Here is a 14,603-nt window from a genome sequence, read left to right as displayed (position 1 = left end):
GCAGCCTCGGTGAGGGAGGGCCGGGCTCGCTGAGGGCGGGCCGGGCTCGGGCTCCGCTCCCGCTCCGGTTCCTCCTCCCGGCGCTGCTCTGGGGGCGGCGGGGAAACGTGAGGGGAGCTGAGGCTGCGCCTCCCCTCAGGCCGCGGCGGGACCCCGCGCCAGGCCGTGCCGTGCCGTGCCGTGCCGTGCCGTGCCGTGCCGTGCCGTGCCGTGCCCGGGCGGGGGCCGTGCCGTGAGGGGAAAATGGCCTCTCGCAGAATCACCCGTGAGACGTTCGAGGCCGTGGTGCAGGATAAAGTTAAACGGTACCGCATGGAGCGGAGCGATGCCGCCGGAGACTCCTCCATGCATCGTTTCAAAGGTAAAGGAAAAAAATAAATTAAAAAAAAAAAAAAAAAAGCGGGATGACGGGAGCAGCTTTCGTCGCCTGCCATTTATTTGCCTGGTGCTGGTGTTTTTCCACATCCGTTTTTATGGATGTGGAACAGCTGGGTGAGGACTGACAGCGTAAAGGGGGTGAAAAAAATGGGAATTCAGACAAAGGAATTCTCTTCAGCATCACAGAGTGGGTCCGATTTCAGCCAGGTCTCCAGGGACGTTGCTGCAGGATGGAATTCTGGTGATGGCTGATAAGTTAAATAAATGTAGCAGTGTGCTGGATGGGTCTTTGTGTTTGGTGTTATTTTTGGGGATAAAAGCTCAAAGCAGGGCATTGACCTCATGAACATAGCGCAAAACGTCATCCCCAAATTATTTTACCTCCTAAATCTGAGATCTAGAATGTCCAGCAAGACATTTGGATTACATTCACAGGGATGGATGTAGAAGAGCTTTGAAATGAAATGTTATTTTTAGAGTGGTATGAGCCCTGAAGAAATAATTTATATTAAACACTTCCATTTTTTCTTTACTTTCTGAATTGAACTTCTGGGATTGGGGAACAAGGATGTTGGATAATGAGAAATACCAGAATTCCCTGCAAGAATGGGATAATTGTGGTTGGGTTTTTGGAAGATCCAAGTTTCTGTCCAGCTGTGGAATTCATTTTGGGAATTCTCTGGGTGAACAAGGTGGGGATTGGCCAAAGCTTGGAGTTATGGTCTTGGACATCAACAATTTGAATTCTGGGAGAGCTGAAATTCAGGGGTTTGATGGGTTTTATACCAGTAGAAGATCAAGATTTGAGAAAAATTTGAATTAGAGAAGTTGAGCTCCTGTAGAAAATCAAGACTTGAGAAAGCAATTAAAAATTTGAATTAGAGGAGAACTTGAACTGTAAAAAATCAAGACTTGAGAAGGCGATGGGCAAAAAAAATTTTGGTTTGGAGGAGAATTTGAACTCCTATAGAAAATCAAGACTTGAGAAAGCAATGCACAAAAAAAATTTGAATTAGAGGAGAAGTTGAACTCCTGTAGAAAATCAAAACTTGAGAGAACGATGAAAAATTTAAATTAGAGGAGAACTTGAGCTCCTGTAGAAAATCAAAACTTGAGAGAACGATGAAAAATTTAAATTAGAGGAGAACTTGAGCTCCTGTAGAAAATCAGAACTTGAGAGAACGATGAAAAATTTAAATTAGAGGAGAACTTGAGCTCCTGTAAAAAATCAAAACTTAAGAAAACGATGAAAAATTTAAATTAGAGGAGAAGTTGAGCTCCTGTAAAAAATCAAAACTTGAGAGAAACGATGAAAAATTTAAATTAGAGGAGAAGTTGAGCTCCTGTAGAAAATCAAAACTTCAGAAAGTGATGAAAAATTTGAATTAGAGGATTCAAATCCAAATCGAATCGAGCTCCTCAGTGTGTAGGGATTGGAATATGGAATGGGAATATCCTCAATCAGGTTTCCTTCAGAAATTTTGACATTTTAACTCTTTTAAACCTGTTTTGACTCTCTGAACCCTCTGACCATTCCCTTTGCCCAGCTCACTCCCGGCCGCTGCCCCGGCCCCGCTACGACGACGACGGGCGCTTCCCTCCCGCCAACTCCCAGCACGAGGACTGGAGCGAGGATCCCAGGGAAGATTATCCCATGGAAGAATATCCTGGAGAAAACTACCCTGGCCCTTCCTACCGCCCCAGCAGCCCCCTGCTCCGCAAGGAGAATTATTTCCACGGACAGTTCGCCCGCCCCGCGCCCCGCGAGCGGGAATTCGGCTGCGATTACGGGCGCCCCGCTCCCCAAAACCGGGAATTTGGGCGTGGGGGTGGCCCCAGCAGGGAGTATGGGCAGCACCCCGCTCCTCACAGCCGGGAGTACGGACAGCAAAACCGGGAATACGGGCAGCAAAACCGGGAATACGGGCGGGACAGGGAGTACGGGCAGGATTACGGCCCCTCGGATTGCTGGGAAGCGCCGCACGAAGCCGAGTTCGGCTCCTCGGATGTTCTGGGGGATTTCAGGTCGCCTGGCTTGGTGGAGGAGGAGTTTGGCAGCGTGGAAAATCAGGAATACGAGGAGGAGTTCGGGGCGGCCGACGCAGAGTTCCGGCCGCCGCCGCACAGGGGGGGCGTGGGCAGGGGGAGAGTGCTGAGGGGGGAAACGCCTCAGCAGGGGGGTGGTGAAACCCAAAGTGTTCAAAGGAGACCTCAAAAGCCCCCTCAAGAAGTGGAACATGAAGAAAGCACAGCCAGGCCTGGACGCCAAAGCTCTGGAGCAGCCTCTGGAAGTCGCCAACCAGAGGCCGGTGCCCCTCCAGCAGCACCCCAAGCTACCCCCCTCACACCCTCTGGCAGCACAGAGACCCATCCTGAGGCTGCCAAAACCCACCCACGTCTTCAGGAACCTCAACTTCGACCTGGTGGATAAATCTGACATTTTCTCCACCTTCGGTATCGAGATCATCAAGTGGGCCGGGTTCCACGCCATCAAGAACGACGCCGAGTTCTCGCGCCTCTTCGGGGCCCTCTTCGAGCTGGAGACTGAGACCTGTGCCAAAATGTTGGCGTCCTTCAAGTGCTCCCTGAGGCCAGAGCACAGAGATTATTGCTTCTTCACCATCAAGAGCCTGCAGCACGCCGCCCTGAAAACCCCCAAGGTGGACAACGAGTTTTTGAACATGCTGCTGGACAAGGGGGCCGTGAAACCAAGAATTGCTTCTTTGAGATCATCAAACCTTTTGATAAATACATCATGAGGCTCCAGGACCGTCTCCTCAAGGGGTGACCCCTCTGCTCATGGCCTGCAACGCCTACGAGCTGAGCATCAAGACCAACGGCTTTGGCAACCCCAGGGAAATGGCCAACGCCTTCGAGACCACCGTGTCGCTATGCCGAAAATCCCTGGCTCTGCTGGGCCAGACCTTTGCTCTGGCCTCTGTTTTCAGGCAGGAGAAAATCCTGGAGGCCGTGGGGCTGCAGGAGATGGCCCCGGCGCCGACGGCGTTCCCCAATTTCGACGACTCCACGCTGTTCGGGAGGGAGTACATCGAGAATTTGAAGGCTTGGTTGGAGAAGAGTGGATATCCCATCAGATGAAAAGGGCTGGGGCAGAATCCACTGAGCAGCTCAAAGCAAGCTTCCCCTGACGCCAAAGGTAACGGGGAGGGAGATGGGTTTCATTTTTATGGTTTTGTTAGGTCAGGAATTCCTGAATGTGGGAATTCCAGGTGAATCCCAATAATTGATGGGACAGGGAGGGAATTCCAGGTGATTCCCAGTTAGGGCAGGGAGGGAATTCCAGGTGAATCCCAGTCAGGACTGGGACAGGGAGGGAATTCCAGGTGAATCCCAACAATTGATGGAGTAGGGAGGGAATTCCAGGTGAATCCCAAGGAGGGCAGGGAGGGAATTCCAGGTGATTCCCAGCAAAGGAAGGGAGGGAATTCCAGGTGAATCCCAATGATTGATGGGGACAGGGAGGGAATTCCAGGTGAATTCCAATCAGGGATGGGACAGGGATGGGAATTCCAGGTGATTCCCATCAAAGGAAGGAGGAGAATTCCAGGTGAATCCCAATAATTGATGGGCAGGGAGGGAATTCCAGGTGAATCCCAAGGAGGGCAGGGAGGGAATTCCAGGTGAATTCCGTTAGAGCAGGGAGGGAGTTCCAGGTGAATCCCAACAATTGATGGGACAGGGAGGGAATTCCAGGTGAATCCCAACAATTGATGGGACAGGGAGGGAATTCCAGGTGAATCCCAATAATTGATGGGACAGGGAGGGAATTCCAGGTGAATCCCAATAATTGATGGGACAGGGAGGGAATTCCAGGTGAATCCCAATCAGGAATGAGGCAAGGAGGGAATTCCAGGTGAATCCCAAAGAGGGATGGGCCTGGGAGGTAATTCCAGGTGAATCCCAATGATTGATGGGGCAGGGAGGGAAATCCAGGTGAATCCTGGTTAGGGCAGGGAGGGAATGCCAGGTGAATCCCAATAATTGATGGGACAGGGAGGGAATTCCAGGTGAGTCCCAGCAAAGGAAGGGAGGGAATTCCAGGTGAATCCCAATAATTGATGGGATAGGGAGGGAATTCCAGGTGAACCCCAGTTAGAGCAAGGAGGGAATTCCAGGTGAATTCCAATAATTGATGGGCAGGGAAGGAATTCCAGGTGATTCCCAGTTAGAGCAAGGAGGGAATTCCAGGTGAATCCCAGTAACTGATGGGGCAGGGAGGGAATTCCAGGTGAAACCCCCGGAATGTTGGAGTTTTTTTTGGTGAAATCATCTCCTTCCTTCTCTTCCTTCCACCTGTTCAGACCTTAAATCCAAGATTTTCACCACCTCAAAGCCAGGGAGGCCAGGACCAACCTGGAAATGACTTAATTACAGAGGGAATATTTGCATATATGCAAATGTGGAGGTGTCACCATCACTGCTTTAATCAGATCCAGGTGCATTCCTTTGGAGCTGTTCATATCCCTGGGTTTATTCCTAATTATCTTGGGGTTTTTTTCCTAATTCATCCTGGTTTTTTTCCTTAATTCTTCCTGGGTTTTTTTTCCTAATTAATCCTGATTTTTTTCCCTAATTTATGCTTCTGTTGGTTTTTTTTTTTTCCTATTCTTTCCTGGTTTTTTCCCTAATTCTTCCTGTTTTTTTGCCTCTAATTCTTCCTGTTTTTTTCCCCCTAATCCATCCTGGTTTTTTTCCCTAATTCATCTTGCTTTTTTCCTAATTTTTCTTGTTTTGTTTTTTTTTTTTTCCTAATTCTTCCTGTTTTTTTTCCCTAATCCATCCTGTTTTTTTTCCCTAATCCATCCTGGTTTTTTTCCCTAATCCATCCTGGTTTTTTTTCCCTAATTCATCTTGGTTTTCCCCTGATTCTTCCTGTTTTTTTTCCCTAATTCTTCCTGGTTTTTTCCCTACTTCATCCTGTTTTTTTTCCCTAATTAATCCTGGTTCTTTCCCCAATTCTTCCTGATTTTTCCCTAATTAATCCCAATTTTTTCCCCTAATTCCTGATTTCCTGATTGAGCCTCAGGTCCTTTCTCAGGGAGATTTTGCAGCACTGACACAGAAGGGCTGGAAATTTATCACCCAGCCCTTCAAACAAACTGAATTTCCACAAATCCTTTTGCTGCATCCAGAAAATTCCCTTTTTAAGGATGATTCCCCTCTCCCAGGGTGCCCATGGATCTGTTTTTTTTTTACACCAGGATGTTTTTAATAACAAAACAGTGCAGAATCTCTGTTGAAATGTGGATTTTCCCTGATTTATTTCAGTTTGGGATGGATGCTCTGGGCCAGTTTGGGTGAAACAACAAAATGTGAAATTCCAAAATGTGAAAACACCAAAAAAAAAAAATCCCCAAAATCCACCTGAATTTGGGATCCCCAAATGTCCCAACCACCCTGAGATTCCATTTCCTGTAAACACCTGCAAAAATTACAAATATCAATGTGTGAAAACACCAAAAAACCCCAAAATTACAAATTCTAATTATGTGAAAACACAAAAAACCCAAAAATTACAAAAATTATAAATACCAATTATGTGAAAACACCAAAAATCCCCAAAATCCCCCTGAATTTGGGATCCCCAAATATCCCTCCCCATCCCAACCACTCTGAAATTCCATTTCCTATAAACACTTGGAAAAATTAAAAGTATCAATTATGTGAAAACAACCAAAAAAAACCCCAAAATTACAAATTCTAATTATGTGAAAACACAAAAAACCCAAAAATTACAAAAATTACAAATACCAATTGTGTGAAAACTCCAAAAAACCCCAAAATTACAAAAATCAGTTATGTGAAAACACCAAAAAAACCCCAAAATTACCAAAATTACAAATACTAATTATGTGAAAACACCAAAAAAAACCCCAAAATTACAAAAATGACAAACACCAATTATGTGAAAACACCAAAGAACCCAAAATTACAAAAATCAGTTATGTGAAAACACTAAAAAACCCCCAAAACTAAAACTTACCAACACCAATTGTGTGAAGACACAAAAAAAACCCAAAATTACAAAATGACAAATACCAATGGTGTGAAAACACCAAAAAAAACCCCAAAAATGACAAATATCAATGGTCTGAAAACACAAAAAAAACCCCAAAAATTACAAATACCAGTAGTGTGAAAACACCAAAAAACCCAAAAATTACAAAATTACCAACACCAATTATATAAAGGACACCAAAGAAACCCCAAATCCTCTTCTTTCCACCATGCTGAAGAGCATAAATCACTGATTATTTAATTTTAATCAGATTTTCGTTTCCCTCCAGCCCCCCGAGGAGCCGACAGGAAAGTTCTGGCCACGATCGAGGAGCTGGTGAGCAGTGTGGTGTCGGGAACTTTGTCAGCCAAGGCCAGGAGCTCTCCTGAGTATTGGTGAGTGTGGGGATATTGAGAGCACATTTACACTTTGGGTACCGGATAAATTCCTGAAGTTTGTCTGTATATAAGACGCACCAGACTATGAGACGCGCTTTTTATTCTGCACGCGGTAAAGTAATGAAATTGGTAATGGAATCGCGCGATCGCGGGGTTTGCTGGCAGGTTCTCAATTTGCAAATGTTTTTCGTGGATTGGTGAAACCTTTAAATACAGCCCCAGGTGTCATCCCTGTGCTGTGGGCTCCAGCGCTCCTGCCCGATGCCGGTGCTGGCTCTCACGGCTCGGCTCTCACGGCTCTCTCGGCTCACGGTTCTCGTGGCTCTCACGGCTCGCAGCTCTCAAAGCACATGGCTCTCATGGCTCTTGTGACTCTCATGACTGGCATGGCTCTCGTGGCTCTTGTGGCTCTCATGGCTCTTGTGGCTCTCACAGCTGGCACAACTCTCATGGCTATTGTGGCTCTCGCGGCTCGCGGCTCTCATGGCTCATGGCTCTCATGGCTCATGGGTCTCATGGCTCACGGCTCTCGTGGCTCTCATGGCGCACGGCTCTCATGGCTCTTGTGGCTCTCAGAGCTGGTGCGGCTCTCGCTGCTGGCGCAGCTCTCATGGCTCTCGTGGCGCACAGCTCTCGTGGCTGGTGCGGCTCTCGCAACTCTCACGGCCAACCGCAGCACTCGCGGCTCTTGCGCCTATCACAACTCCCACAGCTGGCGCAGCTGGCGTGGCTCTCATGGCACTTGTGGCTCTCGTGGCTGGTGCAGCTCTCAGGCCTATCGCGGCTCTCACAGCTGGAGTGACTCTTGCAGCTGGCACAGCTCTCGTGGCTGTGTGGCTCTCGGGTTCATGCACCTGTCGCAGCTCTCGCACCTATCGCAGCTCTCACGGCCGACGCAGCACTCGTGGCTCTTGTACCTATCACAGCTCCCACAGCTGGCGCAGCCGGCGTGGCTCTCATGGCACTTGTGACTGTCGTGGCTGGCACAGCTCTCACACCTATCGTGGCTCTCACCAGCTGGCGTGGCTCTTGCGGCTGGCACAGCTCTCGTGGCTCTTGTGACTCTTGGTTCATGAACCTATCGCAGCTCTCGCACCTATCGCAGCTCTCACGGCCGACCGCAGCACTCGTGGCTCTTGCGCCTATCACAGCTCCCACAGCTGGCGCAGCTGGCGTGGCTCTCATGGCACTTGTGGCTCTCGTGGCTGGCGCAGCTCTCCCGCCTATCGCGGCTCTCACAGCTGGTGCGGCTGGCATGGCTCTCATGGCACTTGTGGCTCTGACAGCTCTTGTGACTGGCACAGCTCTCACTCGCCTATCGCAAGCTCTCTCAACTGGAGTGGCTCTTGTGGCTGGCACAGCTCTCGTGGCTCATGTGGCTCTTGGGTTCATGCACCTATCGCAGTTCTTGCACCTATCGCAGCTTTTGCAACTCGTGCAACTCTTGCGGCTGTCGCGGCTCGTGCGGCTGTCGTGGCTCTTGCAGCTCTTGCAGCTCTTGCGACTCTCACAGCTCATGCAGGTGTTGTGGCTCTCCGCGGCTCTCTCAACTCTTGGGGCTCTTTCATCTCTCGTGACTCTTGCAGCTCTCGTGACTCTTGCGGCTCCTCGTGACTCTCACGGCTCTTGCGACTCTTGCAGCTCTCGCAACTCACGGCTCTCACGACTCTCAGCTCTCGTGACTCTTGAGGCTCTCACGACTCTTGAGGCTCTCACGACTCTTGCAGCTCTTGCAACTCACGACTCTCGCAACTATCGCTCTCACGGCTCATGCAGTTGTTGCGGCTCTCACGGCTCTCTCAGCTCTCGTGACTGTTGCGGCTCTCGTGGTTGGCGCAGCTCTTGCAGTCCGTGGCTCACGTGGCTTGCGCGGCTCTTGTGGCTCTCGCGCATGGCTTGGCTCAGCTCATGGCTCGCGCTTCCAGGTTGGCCAATTTCCCAACTTTGTCCCTATATAGGGCGCTCCGGACTGTAAGGCGCACTTCCAGGTTTCGATCAAAATTTCAGTCAAAAGGTGTGTGACTTTCTTTTTGCTCCCTGATGGTATTTGCCAGCACCAGAGAGTGCTAATAACATTTCTGTCTCTCAGAAAAGCTCACATTTAGCCAGCAGAGAAAGACCGGAGGCCTTACTTGACGAGTTCCACAAGTCTTTATTTCATGGGAAGGGAGTCAAGCAGGATTCTCTCAGAATCATATTTATAGGTTCAGGGGGATTCAAACTACAGCCAATAAAAGTTTATCCAAAGAACAGCATCCAATCTAAGTGAGAAGTTCTAAAGCTGAACTGACCAATCACACAGACTAATTTCTAACCAATTATCTTCCAAAGTGTCAGAGAGTGATCAAATTCTTCAGGAATTTGGCTCAACCTTGGTATCTAGGATGCCTTATCTATTCTAGCAAGTTCCAGGGGAAGATGGCTTTGGAGGAATTGGATCATCCACAATAAAAGGGTGCACCTTTTAGTGGTGAAATTACTGTAATTAAAATTTAATGTTTCTCTCCATGGAAAGATCAAAGCCTGTTTGTATTTAATCAGATTTTTGGGAGATTTCTTGGGGTTTTTTTTTTGTTTTTTTTGGGAGGGGAGATGTTTTCCTGCTGTTAATTATCCCTGGTTTTGTTTTTGATGTGTCAATAATGGCTCCTGGTGGCCCAAATTCAAGGTGTTAAAAAGAATTTGTGTTTTAGGAGGGAAGTGACAGAGACACCCAGCAAAGGTAACAGGGTTTAGAATTCCAGGAAAAAAATGTTGGAGCTGAGGCAGCACCTGTGGTGTGTGAGAGCTGGTTAATGACCCAAATTCCTGTCAAATTTTTTTTATTATTTATTATTATATTTATTATATTATTACTTATTATTATATTTATTATATTATTGGGGAACTGATTAATGACCCAAATTCCTGGCAAATTTATTTGTTTATTTATTTAAATTTTATTATTATATTTGTTATATTATTGGGAAGATGATTAATGACCCAAATTCCTGGCAAATTTATTTATTATTATATTTATTATATTATTGTTTATTATTATATTTATTATATTATTGAAGAGCTGATTAATTAGCCAAATGCCTGTAAAATTTATTAAATTATTTATTTTAATTATTTATTATTATTTATTATTGTATTTATTGTATTCTTAGATTTGTTGTATTTACTATATTATGATATATTATTATCTTTATTATATTATTATATAGTACTATATTTATTGTTAATAATAATAGTACATTATTACTTATTTATTTACCCAGTATTTATTATATTATTATCTTTATTATATTCTTATGTATTACTATATTGGTTATACTATTTTTAATTTTAATTTTAATTTTAATTTTTTATCCATTATTACTTATTTATTTATCCAGTACTTATTATATTATTATTTTCATTATATTGTTATATATTACTATATTAATAATATTTTAATTTTCATTTTTCCATTATTACTTATTTATTTATCCAGTATTTATTATATTATTATCTTTATTATATTGTTATATATTACTATATTAATTATATTATTTTTTTAAATTTTATTTTTCCATTATTATTATTTATTTATCCAGTATTTGTTTATTATTATCTTTATTACGTTCTTATGTATTACTATACTAGTTATACTAGTATTTTTTTATTTTAATTTTTATTTTTATTTTTCTATTATTACTTATTTATTTATCCAGTACTTATTATATTATTATCTTTATTATATTGTTATATATTATTATACTAATAATATTTTTATTTTTATTTTTATTTATCCATTTTTACTTATTTATCCAGTATTTTATATTATTATCTTTTATATTCTTATGTATTACTATACTAGTTATACTATTAGTATTTTTTTTAAATTGTAATTTTTATTTTTCTATTATTATTTATTTATCCAGTATTTATTATATTATTATTTTTATTATAATGTTATATATTACTATATTAATTATATTTTTTAATTTTTTTTATTTCTATTTTTATTTATTTATCCAGTATTTATTTCCTTACTTGTCATTCCCAGAAAATCCTGCTCAGCCTCACGCTGAACACCTGGAGGATAAAATAAAACCAAACAACAAAAAGTTGAATTGCTGAGGGGTTTATCCTTTAAAAATTCTGATTTTTCAGCTGCTCTCTCCTTTATTTCTGTGCTGCTCAGGTTCCTGGCGGACGAGGAGAGCCTGGAGTACAAATATTACAAACTGAGGCTGGCAGAGGTGCAGAGGAGCAGCCTGGCACAGGAGGGAGCAGCCCCAGAGTCCCTCCGGGCCCTGCTCTACGCCAGGAGAGTGGCCAGCATCAAAAGGAGACTTTTCAAAAGGAAAAAAAAACCTGCAATTGTCACCTGCAGGGCCACCAGGGCCAGGAGGGGCAGGAGGGCCAGCACAGGGACCCAGAGCGTGCCCTCGGCTGGCACCGGGCTCAGGAACCGCCACAGAAACGCGCCAGGTGCCAGGGGATCCCTGCCAGGACCTGGCCTGGGTGGCACCTGTGTCCCTGGGAGTGTCACCTCAACCTCTGCAGGTGTCACCTGTGTCCCTGGGAGTGTCACCTCAACCTCTGCAGGTGTCACCTGTGTCCCTGGGAGTGTCACCTCAACCTCTGCAGGTGTCACCTGTGTCCCTGGAGGTGTCACCTCAACGTCTGCAGGTGTCACCTCAACCTCTGCAGGTGTCACCTGTGTCCCTGGGAGTGTCACCTCAACCTCTGCAGGTGTCACCTGTGCTGCTGGAGGTGCCATCTCAACCCCTGGAGGTGTCACCTGTGCTCCTGGAGATGTCACCTCAACACCTGGAGGTGTCACCTGTGCTGCTGGAGGTGCCACCTCAATCCCTGGAGGTGCCACCTCAACCTCTGGAGGTGTCACTTGTGCTGCTGGAGGTGTCACTTGTGTCCCTGGAGATGTCACTTGTGCTGCTGGAGGTGCCACCTGTGCTGCTGGAGGTGTCACCTCGACCCCTGGAGGTGTCACCTGTGCCCCTGGAAGTGTCACCTGTGCTGCTGGAGGTGACACCTCGACCTCTGGAGGGGTCTCCTCAACACCTGCAGGTGTCGCTTGTGCCCCTGGAGGTGCCACCTCAACCCCTGGAAGTGTCACCTGTGCTCCTGGAGGTGTCACTTGTGTCCCTGGAAGTGTCACCTGTGCTCCTGGAAGTGTCACCTGTGCTCCTGGAGGTGCCACCCCAGCCTCTGGAGGTGCCACCTCAACCCCTGGAGGTGCCACCTCAACCCCTGGAGATGTCACTTCAACCCATGGAGGTGTCACTTCAACCCCTGGAGGTGCCACCTGTAGCCCTGAAGATGTCACCTGTGTCCCTGGAAGTGCCACCCCAGCCCCTGGAGGTGCCACCCCAGCCCCTGGAGGTGTCACCTGTGTCCCTGGAGGTGCCACCAGCTGTGAGGTCCCCGAGGCAGCAGAGCACAGAGCAGCCCCTGAGCAGCTCCCAGCACCAGCAGAGCCGCTCCTGCCTTTGGCCTCTCAGTTTCCTGAGGGTGAGTGAGGGTTTGGAATTTGAAATTAAATGTGAAAATTGAAAATTAAATGTTGATGTAAAGATCTAAAATTAAATGTTACTGTGAAAATTGAAAATGAAATGTTAATGTGAAAATTTAAAATGAAAAGTTAATGTGAAAATTGAAAATTAAATGTTGATGTGAAAATTGAAAATTAAATGTTAATGTAAAAATTTAAAATTAAATGTTAAAGATTTAAAATTAAGTGTTAATGTAAAAATTTAAAATTAAATGTTAATGTGAAAATTTAAAATTAAATGTTAATGTGAAAATTTAAAATTAAATGTTAATGTGAGCTATTTCCATTTTTATTTACATAATATATTTTATATTTTATTTTATTTATATTTTATTTATATTTCTATTTTATTTATATTTCATTGTATTTTATTTAAATTTTATTTAAATTTTATTTTATTTATATTTCTATTTTATTTATATTTCATTATATTTTATTTAAATTTTATTCAAATTTTATTTTATTTTTATTTTATATTTTCATTATATTTTATTTAAATTTATTTAAATTTTATTTTATTTATATTTCTATTTTATTTCTATTTCATTATATTTTATTAAATTTTATTTAAATTTTATTTTAATTTTATTTTATTTATATTTCTATTTTATTTATATTTCATTATATTTTATTTAAATTTTGTTCAAATTTTATTTTATTTTTATTTTTATTTTATTTATATTTCATTGTATTTTATTTAAATTTTATTTAAATTTTATTTTATTTTTATTTTTATTTTATTTATATTTCGTTGTATTTTATTTAAATTTTCTTTAAATTTTATTTTATTTCTGTTTTTATTTTATTTATGTTTCATTGTATTTTATTTAAATTTATTTAAATTTTATTTTATTTCTATTTCTATTTTATTATATTTCATTGTATTTTATTTAAATTTTATTCAAATTTTATTTTATTTTTATTTTTATTTTATTTATATTTCATTATATTTATTTAAATTTTATTTAAATTTTATTTAAATTTTATTTCTATTTCATTTATATTTCATTATATTTATTAAATTTTATTTAAATTTTATTTAAATTTTATTTAATTTTTATTTAAATTTTATTTAATTTTTATTTAATTTTTTTAATTCTCTATTTATAAATTGAATACTTCTCAGCTCCCCTGACCTCTCCAATAAAGACAAAATAATTTAAATTTTTTTTTGCAGTGGATGCCAAAACGATGGAAACTGCAGAGAAACTGGCCAGGTTTGTGGCTCAGGTAGGACCAGAAATTGAGCAGTTCAGCATTGACAACAGTGCAGACAACCCTGACCTCTGGTGAGTCCCAAATCCTCAAATTTCCTGAATTTTTTACTGAAAATCTCTGATTTTTTTGGGTGTGCTGGAACAGAGAATTTGAGTCAATTCTCCCCAGTTCTTCAGCACTCCCATTAATGGGGAAAAATCTGAATTATTTCAGAAATAAAGCAACAAAAAAAACCAAATTTATGCAAAAATATATTGATTTTTTTTTATTTTAACAATCAAACTAAATCCTGAAATTCAGGATTTTTGAGGTGATTCCACTGAATTAATTCTTTCCAGTTAATTAATTAATTCTCCTCACTGAATTAATTAATTAATTCCTCCCAGAAAAATTTTGGGAAGTGCTCAGCTGAGGGGGAAAATTTTCAGTTTTTAGGAATCCTGCAGAGATCTCTCCAAAATCAACCTGAGATTATTCCTGATCTCTTGAAAATTAAAGGAAAATCTATTTTTATTCTCATTTCCTTGGATTTTTAATCTTAATTATTTTGAATTTTGACCTTTTATTCTGGATTTTTGATCTTAATTTTTATGGATTTTTGACCTTAATTTCCTTGGATTTTTGACCTCATTTTTATGGATTTTTTTTACCTAATTTCCTTGAATTTTGGACTTTGTTTTTCCTGGATTTTTGACCTTGTTTCCTTGGATTTCTGACCTTAATTTTCTGGACTTTTGACCTTAATTTCTCGGGATTTTTGACCTTAATTTCCCTGAATTTTTCATCTTGTTTTTCCTGGATTTCTCACTTTATATTCCCTGGATTTCTGATCATATTTCCCTTGGATTTTTTACCATAAATTCCTGGATTATTTACCTTAATTTCCCTGGATTTTTTCACTTTAATTTCCCTGCATTTCTGACCTTATTTTCCTCGGATTTTTGTCCTTAAATTCCTGGATTTTTTACCTGAAATTCCTGGATTTTTCTACCTTATTTCTCTGGATTTCTGACTTTACTTCCCTTGGATTTTTGGTACTTAAATT

General features: G+C 42.1%; 1 protein-coding gene across 1 annotated transcript in view; it reads left to right on the top strand.

The window, feature by feature from the left end:
- Positions 1-180: 180 nt before the first annotated feature.
- SUGP2 (SURP and G-patch domain containing 2) overlaps positions 181-14,603 on the top strand; it is a 31,502-nt gene continuing 17,079 nt past the window's right edge. Inside the window, 10 exon segments of the mRNA XM_033081922.1 lie at positions 181-361; positions 1,926-2,536; positions 2,538-3,081; positions 3,084-3,161; positions 3,164-3,535; positions 6,687-6,792; positions 10,967-11,701; positions 11,891-12,068; positions 12,162-12,300; positions 13,518-13,629. Of these exon segments, the coding sequence (XP_032937813.1) occupies positions 244-361; positions 1,926-2,536; positions 2,538-3,081; positions 3,084-3,161; positions 3,164-3,535; positions 6,687-6,792; positions 10,967-11,701; positions 11,891-12,068; positions 12,162-12,300; positions 13,518-13,629 (2,993 nt within the window). The 5' untranslated portion in view covers positions 181-243.

Source organism: Catharus ustulatus, chromosome 29, assembly GCF_009819885.2.
Source record: "Catharus ustulatus isolate bCatUst1 chromosome 29, bCatUst1.pri.v2, whole genome shotgun sequence".
In the NCBI taxonomy this organism is placed as follows: Eukaryota; Metazoa; Chordata; class Aves; order Passeriformes; family Turdidae; genus Catharus; species Catharus ustulatus.
Note: the sequence above shows the minus strand (reverse complement) of the source record. Positions and strands in the feature narration are given on the sequence as shown.